Source organism: Poecilia formosa, unplaced genomic scaffold (genome assembly GCF_000485575.1).
Source record: "Poecilia formosa unplaced genomic scaffold, Poecilia_formosa-5.1.2 Scaffold279, whole genome shotgun sequence".
Taxonomy (NCBI): Eukaryota; Metazoa; Chordata; class Actinopteri; order Cyprinodontiformes; family Poeciliidae; genus Poecilia; species Poecilia formosa.
In genome coordinates, this window is record NW_006800218.1 from 80,214 (window position 1) to 92,461 (window position 12,248).

General features: G+C 39.0%; 1 protein-coding gene across 4 annotated transcripts in view; it reads left to right on the top strand.

Moving 5' to 3' along the window:
• Positions 1 to 1,319: 1,319 nt before the first annotated feature.
• The window catches only part of tmem131 (transmembrane protein 131), a 40,143-nt gene continuing 29,214 nt past the window's right edge, over positions 1,320 to 12,248 (top strand). The window contains exons 1-5 of one of the 4 annotated variants that reach the window (XM_007571343.2): positions 1,320 to 1,652; positions 4,565 to 4,626; positions 4,777 to 4,817; positions 10,091 to 10,159; positions 12,115 to 12,235. In XM_007571343.2, coding sequence (XP_007571405.1) covers positions 1,481 to 1,652; positions 4,565 to 4,626; positions 4,777 to 4,817; positions 10,091 to 10,159; positions 12,115 to 12,235 — 465 coding nt within the window. In that variant the 5' untranslated portion in view covers positions 1,320 to 1,480. The remainder of the gene's footprint in view (positions 1,653 to 4,564; positions 4,627 to 4,776; positions 4,818 to 10,090; positions 10,160 to 12,114; positions 12,236 to 12,248) is intronic. The other 3 variants (XM_007571342.2, XM_007571345.2, XM_007571341.2) reach the window with 3 other exon arrangements.

The window sequence follows — 12,248 nt, forward strand, 5'->3', positions numbered from 1 at the left end:
AGATTTTCTCGCTGCTTTTTCTGTGAGTTAACAGTGACAACAGAAGTGAAACTCGCACCTCAAGCTACAACTGCAGCTTTCTGAGAAGCGAGGGTCAGCTATTAAAGTTTACACCAGCTGGAGTAACAGGACTCGATAAGCTCTCGATGAACTCATGTTATCTTCAGTTTAAGCTCATTTATCGCTCTTGAGCATTAAGTGTTAAACATAAACATCTATCTTCATACTTCAGATTTCCTGCTTGTTTTCTAAAGCAGATGCCTTGATAATTTGGCTTTGGGCTTCACTATTTCAGTGTTCACTGCTTTTCTAATGTTATCATTTTGTTTGGAACAAAGAAAGATCTACATCTGGGGGAGGAAAATAACTGATAAAAGAAATAATTATGTGGAGGAATCCATTGCCTTGCAAAAAGTATTGATATCCATTGATAATGTTCTCTTTATGTCATCTTACAATTGCGTGTTAAAACCAGCAGAAAGCAAGGGCTTAATTCTAAAATTTAATAAAACAAGATACATAGTTTTCTTTTTTTTATTTCTCAAAGAAACCAAAGCATGACCACAGAATGATGCCGTCACCACCGTGATTCACAATGGTGTTCTCAGGATTATGTGCCATGTTAATTTTCCTTCTATTCTAATCCAGAGAAATCATATAAACTTGAATAATTTGTCTTAAACTCGGATTTCAATTGATTACACAGTGAACTTGAATGTGTTAAAGTTTCAAACACAAATAAAACATGTTTAATATTTAGATGTTGGACAATACTACATGTGCCAAAGATTTAACAAGATACAAACCATAAAGTTCTGACAAATAATCATAACTGTCCACTTTAGTTAGTTTTTTTATAAACATCTCGGCAACTGGATTCTGAATTCGGGGCTTTTCGGCAAACTTCGCCTGAGTTACTTTTCCAGTAACTCAGACGTCCTAGAACAACTAGAGAGCATATTTATGTCAGGGTTTTTGGCGGGCAGATTTTATCTCAATAAGTATAACAAAGTATAACATTTTAACAACAAAGTAGCTAAACTAGTACAAAAAAAAGACAACAAAACGGTGCCGTAAATGAGTCGAATGAATTTGATACAGAAAAAAAGAACGGACTAGTAGCTTTAATTAAAAACAAATTGCTTAGATACATATGAATTTTGCTTGGTGCTTTAGACAAGTCTCGGCCATTAAGTCGCTGCTTTGAAGTAAAAAATCTAAAATGTAAATTTTTAAAAGCGCTGTTCACTACAATGGTTCAGGAGGGAGGGTGATGTGTTGCTGCCTGTAGTAACCGGTGACGCGGCGTGAAGCTGAAGAACAGGAAGAAGAGGAGGAGGAGGAGGAGGAGGAAGAGGAGGAGGGAGGAGGCAGAAGAAGAGGCCACCGTCCTGTTAGAGTGGTTAGCTGCTGCTCAGTGGAGCCGCAGTTTTTCCTCTCACGGCTATGATTGACAGAGGCAGCAGAGCTTTACACGGGCATGTCCGCACACTCGCTCGGTTGTTATCGTAACAACAGAGAGACCTGCAGCATGGCGAGTCCAGAGAGAGCCCAGAGCTGCCGCTCCTCTCACACAAGAAGAACAGCGTGTGTCGGACTCTTCAGGATGTTATTTATTGCTTTTATTCACGCCGCGCGGGCGGACAAACAAGGTTTGTAACTTAGCTGACTGTGTCCGCGTTAGCAAGCGCTAACTTCCGTAGGCATTTTCAGTGAAGTGCGGGTAAAGGTTAGCTTTACCTCTGCGGGCCAACTTTACCACGGCTAGCCCGCTTACACTGCATTATGGTTTTCCTTCATTGCCATGAACAAGGTTTAATGGTAGACTGTAGCGTTTATTAGCACAGTTCAGAATGAAAGAACTACCGACATGTTGGTTTGTAAGTGGCCTTTTAAACGCTCCTATGGGCGACGCTAGCTTCCTTCGTTCTCTGCTTGCCGTCATACCTTCCATATAAGGCTAAGTTAAGCTAACTCTACATTTTAAAGAAGTCTGAAAAGGTACAGAGCTGCCTCCTAGCACCACGGCTAACACTAATTTTAGCTTAAACCTGTCACTGTATGACCTGAAAGCACTGGAATGAAGACATGTCAGAATGGTGAAATAATCCTGGTATGGCAGGAAGGTGACTTCCTCATACCGAGTCATGTCTGAGGTGAGACAGTCAGAGTTTTATTTTGTAAACGTGGCTTCTCGGTTTGATTCTTGACCCTCTCCCGGGTTCAGTTTGGGACGGACGGCTCGGCCCACAGGCTAAATGACAGCCCAGTTGTTATTTACCCAGCAGGGTTGCGGCTCGCTGCGGTCATATCATGTCAGGTCAGAGACGGGCGGACAGGTGACATCCACTGTCAACATCAGCTGTGGAAACTTTGAAACGTGCCCTGTTACTGTTTACACTGCTTCCACAATCCAGGGAAACCTCTCCCAACTTCTCGATATTTGACTGTTTGAACCTTTTCATGCCTTTTATGCTACACTAAAAGCCTTAAATCCACGGTTTTAAACTGTGACACAAGTACAGCTGGTTGTTGCACTTTGGGAGCCTTTAGAAATGCTGGCACCGTTATTTGCAATGCAAATGAATTGGCCATGATGTGGAGCTATCAAGTGGCAAAAAGAGGATTTAAGCAGGTTGATCTTTGCTTCATTTGAGAAGTGCAGTGGAGAAACATTTATTACACTGGCTCTCTAAAGTTAAAATTTTGGATCTGGGAGTAACGTCCTACCTAATATAGTCTTTTGCACTAGCTCAAAAGGTTTTAGGGAAGTTGTATCACATTTATTCAACTAGATGCATCTTCAGAACTGTACAGAAACGGTTTTCATGGCCATTTTGGATGTTGAGTTGTGGTTTGGTGAGGAACCTCCAACATTCCCACTCAGGAATTCCAGCTAAAAGAACCAGCCGTTAGCTTTTCCAACATCACCTAACAACAAACGGACACACTCCACACGCTGTTGTGTTAGAAAGTATTTCAAAACGGTGATGCTTAACCAACAAAACAATAAAACTGGTTTCAAGAAGGAAAACTATCTTTACATGTTTACTCACACCTTCTGTCTGAAGATGTGAGGTGTTATTTAAAAATATATATGTATATACTTAAACCAATATAGGCTTCTTTAATCTGAGATGCTAATAAATGCACTTCACCAACTGTTGTCAAACTTAGGTCGGTGCATTTTTAAATTCATTATTAATATTTTGTAAATGGGCTACTTTCATTAAAGCGTTTATCTTTGCACTCCTGTGAGTTTGTTGACCACTAGTGGGTTTAAACTCTAAGCCACATCGTGTTTCCACACTGAACGTAGGCTGGCATGAGGTTCTCACGGTATGTTAACCTTAATTAAAAACACCACAGTTTCACAATGTTAAAACAAACATTTCGACAGAAATTGTTATACTTAGGGCTAATACATTTCTAATTTTATTAAATACATTTGTTGGTTGGGTTTGACACACGGATGAAGCCAAATGTAGAATAAAGAGCCACTTTTTTTTTTTTGCCGCTTTTAAAAAAAATACCTGGTCTTACCTCGGTAAAGCTAAGTTAAGCTAATGCCCAGATCATTCAGACACACACAAACACTTGCAGCACTGTTTGTGTAGTACAGTTACTAAGAAATGCCAAGACAAATCTTGGGATCAGTGGATGAAACCGTCTAAACTGCAAATTTTTAAAGTGTTCAATGTTAAAAAGTTGCAAAAACATGATGTAACATACTTGGATTAAATGGTTTTTTTTTTGTTTGTTTTTTTTGTAAGTTGAATCTTTAGAGGAAGGAAATGTTTCCACATGCAAGTCAGAAGGTGGACACAGTAAAGACACCTGACCAGCAGAGTTTGAACTTTAGGCTTAATTTGAGGGAATCCCATCGCAGTTGAAATAAAAGATGTCCGCCTCTCTAAAGCCTTGTTGATGGCAGCGCCATTGTAAAGGATTTACTGCCTTTTTCACAAGCCGACACCTTATAACATCCAGAAATAGACGCTCAGCGCAGGCACGTCGTTCGGAGGGGCTGTCCTGAGTTCGAAACCTGTGGCTGAGGCCAAACGTTCCCCCAATGTGAGCAGACATGGAGCGTGAATCTTTAAAGAGAGCTTTAAATGACCTTTACAAGAAATTATAACTAGCAGCTCAGGGAGGTAGACAGACTGAGTGGAAAACATTCTCGTTTGTCAATAAGGAAATGCGAGTGGTTTCACAAAGCTATTTTTACCTGACATTTAATTCTGCTTTTCTCTAGAATTGTGGCCCAGCTGTCGCCAGAGTTGAAATTGGCGTTTAAAAGTTGTCGTCTTCTATTTATATGTTCTGTTCTTTGCATTGCAAATAAGCTTTTTAAAAAATATATATATATATGTATATGAACTATTGCAGCACAATCAAATGACACCATATTTTGTGCTTTTATTATTATTTGTTTTTTTAATGTAACGTTTGATTTAATCAGCTTTGTTAGTTGGTAAATGTACTGAGATGAAAAGCTGCCCTTTTTTTCTATGGTGGAGTAAATAAAGCTAATCAGGTGTTTTTTTTCTTATGTTTTTTACAGCATTCATTCAGTCAGACACGATTCTAGAGGTTCTACATTTTGGTGAGGGAAGCCTTTTACAGGTAAGGCCTTTCGTTTCCACCCATCATCTGAACGTTAACAGTATTATCAACCTGATTAAGAAACACTAAGTTAGCACGCAATGCAACTGGCAGTTTCTGACTAAATCATGTTTTTTGATAATTACTTCCTGTGTGATTTTTGTCTTGCAGGCAGAGTCTGACATTGATTTTAGTTTATATCATCAACAGAGGTATGACGTGTTTCTCTTTTTGCTTTCTAAAGATGCGTTTAAGCTTTAAAACAAGAACTAGATGCACAAGTTTGACATTTTTTGAGCTTTCAAAAAATGTCAAACTTTATTGAAACTTTTGTCAGAATATTACAAAGAAGCTCCAGATCTGCAGGGGAGCTAATGGCTCCCCTGCAGCCATTAGCTCCCCTGCAGCTCATGGCTGCAGGGGAGCTGCAGCCATGAGCTGGCAGATCTGGAGCCATTAGCTCCAGATCTGCAGGGGATGCAGACCTTTAGCTCCAGATGCAGATCTGGAGCTAAAAATCACATTTGTGCTTTAGCAAGTTGGACCTCAAAGAATCCATTTTTCTAGCCGTCGAAAGCCTTCTGGTATCATTCTGGTTAGATACTTGACCACTCTCTGAAGTCAGACTTAGGCTGGTTCCTTGTCTAAAAATGTCAGTAGGAGTCATTTTAAATGCTGAAAGTTGGACTGATGTATCGGTTGCTAAACCAGTTCTGTTGTTTGCCTTTGTCCTGTTGGAAAACCTACTTGTCTTTTAAAGTCTATCTTTTGTTTTGAGGTTAAGTTGATGAATTAGCCGTCGTCATTTTGCATTTCATGCTGCTGATGCAATGTCACTGGAGTTCTGACAGCAAAATAACCCCACAGCATGATGCTGTCACCACCATACCTGACACTCAGAATGGTGTAACTTTTAAAAACATTGCCAACTATGTAGGCAGCCAAGCTGGAAGGAGTCAGTCTTCTCTGAGGCTCAGTCTTTCGCACTATGGGTGAAACTGGTTTTTCATTAATTTAACATTTGAACTATATTGATTAAAATATGACAGAATTAGCAAAAAGTCTATTTTTCATCAGTTTCCCATGGACAATAAGTAATTTGTCTTGCTAAAAACATTTTAAATGACCTGACAAAATGTTTTTCAATAAATACAATTGGTACAAACAGTAAGTACAAAAATAAAGGAAGCTGCAACTCAATTATTATAAAAAGTATTTTAAGTTCATGGCAGATTCCTGCGCTGCTTTCAATCATTCTACCATTTTTCTTTCTTTTTTTTTTAACAACTGAGAGATTTCATACAATTAAATGAGTTTGAAATAGATAAAGCAATTTAAGACTCTGGAAGAGGATGGGATGGTTACCTTGCATGGAAACGTGTAGACAATGCTTAAAAGGCGACAGAAAATCGACCAATTAAAATGAGCTCTGAGTGGAACAGGAAGAGTGGTCGGATATCCAGCCAGAAGGATGCCACGGGTTTTTGAAAGCTAAAAAGAGAGACGGAGAGAGGTGGAGCTGGCTACAGGAGACTCATCCAAATATTAGTGCACAAACATGCACAAACATATTAGTGCATGTTTGTGTGAATTATGGAAAATCCACCCTAAAATTTAAGTGTCAATAAACACAAAACGGTTCTTGTTTTAAAAAAAAAAGATTATAATTGAATGTGTTGATTTGATGTTCATTCCACTCGGTGGGGAGAGAACAGTAGAACTGAAATGTACTTAAATGCACCGATCCAATATTTATATCTGTATCGGTCCCAATATTTTACAGAATTTTATATCGGGTATCTATGACAATGTGTTCGGTCCATAAGGGCAGATCTATTCAGTCTAGTTCTACGCTTTATTCTGTTTACGTTACAGCTAGAGACTCTATTTGCACTTACAGAACCAATGAAAGGTTTGCCGCAGTTTATTTTTACATCTTACCAATGTAGTCAGCTATTGTTTTTGATAGTTTCTTTATTATTTATTTCCCATTGGCTGTTCAACTCCTAATGGCACTGACGGAACAAATCAAAGTTGTTCTAACATGTTTGACCAAGCTTGTGAAACTATTGATGTACTTAAGTGCTGTACTGGTATAATTCAGTACATTTATGTCTGTTGGAAAAAAAAAAGAAGAAAGTTTTGAGCCTATTCAGCACAATTTTTCTGTATCGGGTCGTACCGGGCGATACTAAACCTGATATCTGTTGGTAATTGAAGTGAAAAAAGTGCATCCCCATTTACAGGCACGATCTCGTATAAATATATTTTTCTATGCAGTTGTGATCTGCTGTTGCCAAGTAACCAAGCGAATAAAAGGTCGCCTGCCTAATAAATTTGACTATTCCCGTTCTTATAATGTGACCGACGTCGGAAAAATAGCTGCTGGTGTAGCTGGGCAGAGACGGTGTATTTTTAATGGTGAGGTGCGACGGTATGGGGCAACCGACAAGTCAAAATTGCTACATATAGTGAAGCCGCAAGCTTTCAGTCACCCGTCTGCCCAAAGTGCAGCGAGCTCCCTTCTCTTCTCAGAACGGGTCCAGCAGGGCAGAGCTGTGTTGTCAGTGTGAACCGAGCCGCAGGATCTCTCCACTGCACTCGGTGTGTGTACACAAACATGGCAGACGGTGGACGGCTTTGGGGAAGTTTGCTTTCTAGTCACTGTCGTAACATCCCTCACTCGTGTGCTGTTTGAACTACCGTGAGTCTCTTTGCAGTTGGACGTTGCACTGATTTTTAGGTTTAGTTTGTTCATTTATGTTTTTTTCTTGCAGTGTGCGTCTTCTGGGTGTGATTTGTTATGATGGGTGTGTGTATATATCCAACAGATAGAACGGTGCTCGAACTTGAAAACGGCTCTCCATCATGGCTGGCAGGAAGCTTGTAAAACTTAGCTGACTTGTGGGGTCATGTTTCTGTTTTTGTGGTCTGCAGCCGTTGCAGTTACATGTACACGGCATGCATCACATACACGTGTGTTTGCTCCATGTGCAGGGACGGTTTACTGTGTGCAGCTATGTTAAAGTCCATAAAGTCGTTATCTCATGGAGTCATAGCGCGAGTGCTGACAGAGGTGTGTCAAAGGAGTGTTTTGAAATTTTTTTTTTTTTTTTTTTTTAAGGTTCGCACTTCCTCTTTTACTTCACTGTGTTGAGCTCAGGAATCAGTTTGTGTAAAGCAGCATTTTCTCTTCCTCTGGAATGAAGGTACTTCACATTCAATATGAATGTTTCCTTTTATGCATATTTTTTTATGCACAAGGCTTACCAACCATACCTCAAATGTTTTCATTCTACTTGAACTTTTCTACATTTTGTTCCATTTCAACCAGGAACTTCAATGTCCTTCAAATAGAAGGAAGTTAAATATATATAAACTATTTCCAACCAAAATCTGGTAGTTGTGGTCAGTTTTTGTGTCTAAACCTCTTTACTTTGAGCCTAAAATTTAATCCAGTCCACAGATTTCCTCCAAAAGTCACTTAATAGCAACCTGCTACACTGCAAAACACAAAATCAACTATTTTTGTATAGTTCCTAGTACAAATATTTGACTACACTGAAAATAAGACAAAGTTCGCTTACAAATGACTTAATCAAGAAGTATTAGCTTGTTTTAAGTCAATAATTCCTCAATATTCATTAAAGTTCTTGTTGTGACTTTTTCACACTTATATGTTCAGTATATTTTGCATGATAAGTGACTGATTTACAATTATATGTCAAGCATAATTTACATGATGATTATTATTAATTGTATTGAACATGATTGTATATAATTACAAAGGTGAAGTGGAATATAATTAAGTATGAGACATGATTTATTTGAATAGAGGAAGTCTTTTATTTTGAAGAATGCTTAACAGGATCTGGTTCTGTTTTGTCACTATCTTGCTTTTGTTGAATTTTGGTTGCTAGGTTACGAACAGCTGTTGCTGTTTTTCTCTTCAATAAAAACTGAACAGAAATGTTCAGTAAAAGACATACGAGCCTCCGTCTTGTTTGAAGAAGCTTTACTCCGTAACAGTTCTAGTTTCACTGATGTTTTTTACTAGAAACCAAGTTTGTTGGTTGTCAAGAGATGGATCAGACTTCAGAACGATTTTTGGTTTTACTGTGAAGATTTTTTTTTCATTTTCTTGAATGAATGCATGTTTTGTAAATATTGTACTTTATATAAAATTCCTGCATTCAAATTACATTGGATTGCATTAATATTTTGGATTTTCTTTATGATTATAAACAATATTCAAGTATTTGAAAATGATAAAGGGAACAACTTGGTGTTACTGGCTAATGGATGTAATAAACCTGCATCAGTTCAAACCTGCTGATGCATAGCACTACTGTATTTGCATTAGCAAAAGAATCTTTCCTTGGTGGTTCTGTCACCAAAACTGGCTCCAGCCCAGGGGCCCAAATCCTTGTAAATCTGGCCAATCTGGTCAGGGCGTATGAATACTTTTGCAAGGCGCTGCAGGTCATAGAGGAAGAGCCTCTGCTCTCTCAGCTCTGAAGCGCTGAGAAAAATGTAGCCACTGCAAGCTATTTTTTTTTCTTTTTTTTTTTCTTTACTCCAAAAATCTTGTCAGCAGTTGTTATATTAGCAGCACAAAGCGGGGACAGGCTCTAGGTGACGGTTCATCCCGCAGGAACATTGAATCTTGGCACATTCTGTCTCCCCGGGGACGTAAACCCATCCCGCCTCGGAATATCCCGGCTATTGGAGCGCTGCGCTCCGGCTTTTGTCTGCTCCTGTGAGCAGAGGCTCGGTAGTAAAAGAAGGTGAAACGGATCTCCAGCAAATTGTCTGACTCCAAGGCAGTGTTAACGCAATTATGCGAGTTATATAAACCGGGCGTGTTCCTTTTGTTAGAACAATGTGAGACGGTATAATTAGGGGAGCACAGTTAGATTAAATATTTGCCTCGGATGGGGAATCTTAGTCACAGATGAATTAGTCATATATGTGGCAAGATAAACACGTGATGTTCATCCCCTGCTAAATGAGCCGACACTCAGCTGACCGCCACGTCTGCCATCTCTGAACTTCCTTTTGCATGAGATTTACATAAAGGCTCATGTTTCACGTTTCTGTTGTGTACTCCTCCCCTCCCTCGGGGGGGAGCCGCCTCTCTGTCTATTGTTTAGATACACCTGTTGCTGGACAAGTTCTGTGAGTTTTACAGCCGCAAAGCAATTCTGTCTAGAGAAGCACCACAATCTGAAAGAGACACTGAAAGCTCCTTCTTTCGTGCCCATCCCGCTTCTTTTCTTTTTTATGTGTGTGTCTTTTTCCAAGTTTCATGAAGACTTTGGACATAGAAATGGCTCACTGCGGATGGGAAGGGATCCATTATTTTATTTACGTCCTAATAAAAGCAAAAACCAGGAGTTAGTCATCTAGTCTCTCTAACCCAAAGCATGGATGTTGCTGTTGCTTGCCTGCTCTTGCTGCTGTCACACCTTCCCGTCTCTTGCAGCACGTCCCCGCACCGAGGGAACTGCCGACCTATACGATTTGAACCTCCAATGCTAGACTTTCATGAACAGTGAGTATTTTTTTTATCTCTCTGAAATATTAAACCTGTTAGTTTAATAGGAAGCATAGTTTTGCTTCCTGTTTGTCAGGTTTGTTTTCATTCATGCAGGGTGTCTGTGCGTCCTTTAAATTCATGCATCTAAAATTAAGGTATTAAAATGTCTTTAAATGTATTGGAAAAAAATTTAAGTTGGCCTTAAATACTTTCTTCAGGTCTTAAATTTTACCTGGTGGAAACATTTAATCTCGCATATGTAAGTTTTGTTTCTCGTGGGACTTTTCTGTCTGGCAAAAGTAGCTGCTAATATATCCTTGCTAGCTAGATAGTTAGCTTTTTCCCCTCCCCTGTCATGCATATGTGCAATTTTATCACCTTTTGGCTGGACATTGTTTGTTTTTGCCACTGGCTCACTTCTGTTGACGAACCATACAAGGCTAGGCGCATTCTGTGCAAAAAACAAAACATTCAGGCTCGGCTCTAAGGAGGGTAAAGACTTCAGAGAGCCGCAGGCGACGTGAGAAACACAAACTTGCTAACAGCCACGAACAGACCCCAGAAATGTCAGTTTTTGCTATGCTTTGTTACAATACAGCAGCATCTCCCAACCATCCTTTATAATGTTTTCTGCCTTGATTTAATTCAAGGTGATATTAAAAACATTTTAAAGGCTTAATTTTAAATCAACAATAGTTCTCTAACATTTCCAGTGAAATCATGTTTGCTTTGCTGTTAAGATGATCTAGACCCTTTTATCTTGTTGATCTCTGGATGGCCCAGAAGAAAACACCAAGTCAACTCCACAGCCAATGCATAGCTACAAATACTCACTAGGTCACCTGCCTGTCTGATTGTGGAGTCATACTGATGTAAACATCAGTGTTTTTTTTTATTTATTTTTATTTTAAAAAACACTGATGTTTTTAACATTTGAGTTCCCCAAATGTTGAGGATTTGGGGAACTCGCTTGGAAAAACTCAGGTTTGTTTTCACTCATACAGTCCACTTATCAGGTCTGAAAGTTTTCATCAAGGCCCAAGAGTGAAGGATGGAAAGATCCTCGACGTTTGTCCATTTACTTCCCCTAATGATGTTCTGAGCTTGGTCGGATTTCTGCTGAAGCTGAAAATGTCCTTGTCTGATTTCTGTGGGAGGGAAAGTGATTAAAACACCACAAGAGCTGCACTTGATTTTCATACCGTGCCATTTTCATATCAGCCGGTGACTGCCTGACAGGTTGTAAATCAAAAGAGTCTATGGTGTGCTGTGAACGGTGTTTTAACAATTTGGAGGTAGTAACTCAGTGGTGTCGAATCCTGTCTCCACAGGACGGTTATGTCTCTTATTTTACTTTAAGTAGTGAACACAAAAGACCTCTTAAAGTTCAAACATGCGGACACTATTTTAGAGTTTTGTTTTTCACAGTTATTCATTATTATTTTACTTTTATTTTTTTAGCAAAGGATGCAATGAGAAAAAAAGACATTAGCACAATTTGGGTGACTTTCAGGCTGAGCTAAAACTAAAAAATGTAAAAGTAAATAAAATAAAAATCTCAGTTGGAGTACCATGGTTGAGAATTTCCACACTTTGTGGACAGAAATAATCTGAGTTGTAAAAGTTGTGACTGTGTGGAAAAAGACCAAAACTTTATTTTCTAACTGTTTTCTAGCGTTTATTCAGGCGCACTAGTTTCTGAAAGATGCTAATCATTTTGTCTTTGCATTAACATGTTAGTGAGACCCTATTTTGTTAATAATAATTGACTGCTCTCTCTAACAACATTCCCAGTGCTTACTTATGTGAAGAGAACTGGTTAAAATCAGCACTGATAGGTTAAAACTTTGTAGAAACCAGGGAGGAATCTGCAGTCAGGTTCCAGTTCTTTTCCGTCTGAGCTTTGTTTTTCTCCACAGTGGTGATTTTGAAAACCTGCACTTAACAAACCTTCTCGTCTTTCTTCACAGGCCGGTTGGAATGCCAAAAATGGAGAAAGTTTATTTACATAATCCTAGCTCAGAAGAAATTAGTTTGATATCTATATCAGCAACAACAGCACATTTCCATGCCTCCTTTTTTCAGAATAGGGTAAGTAGTCACC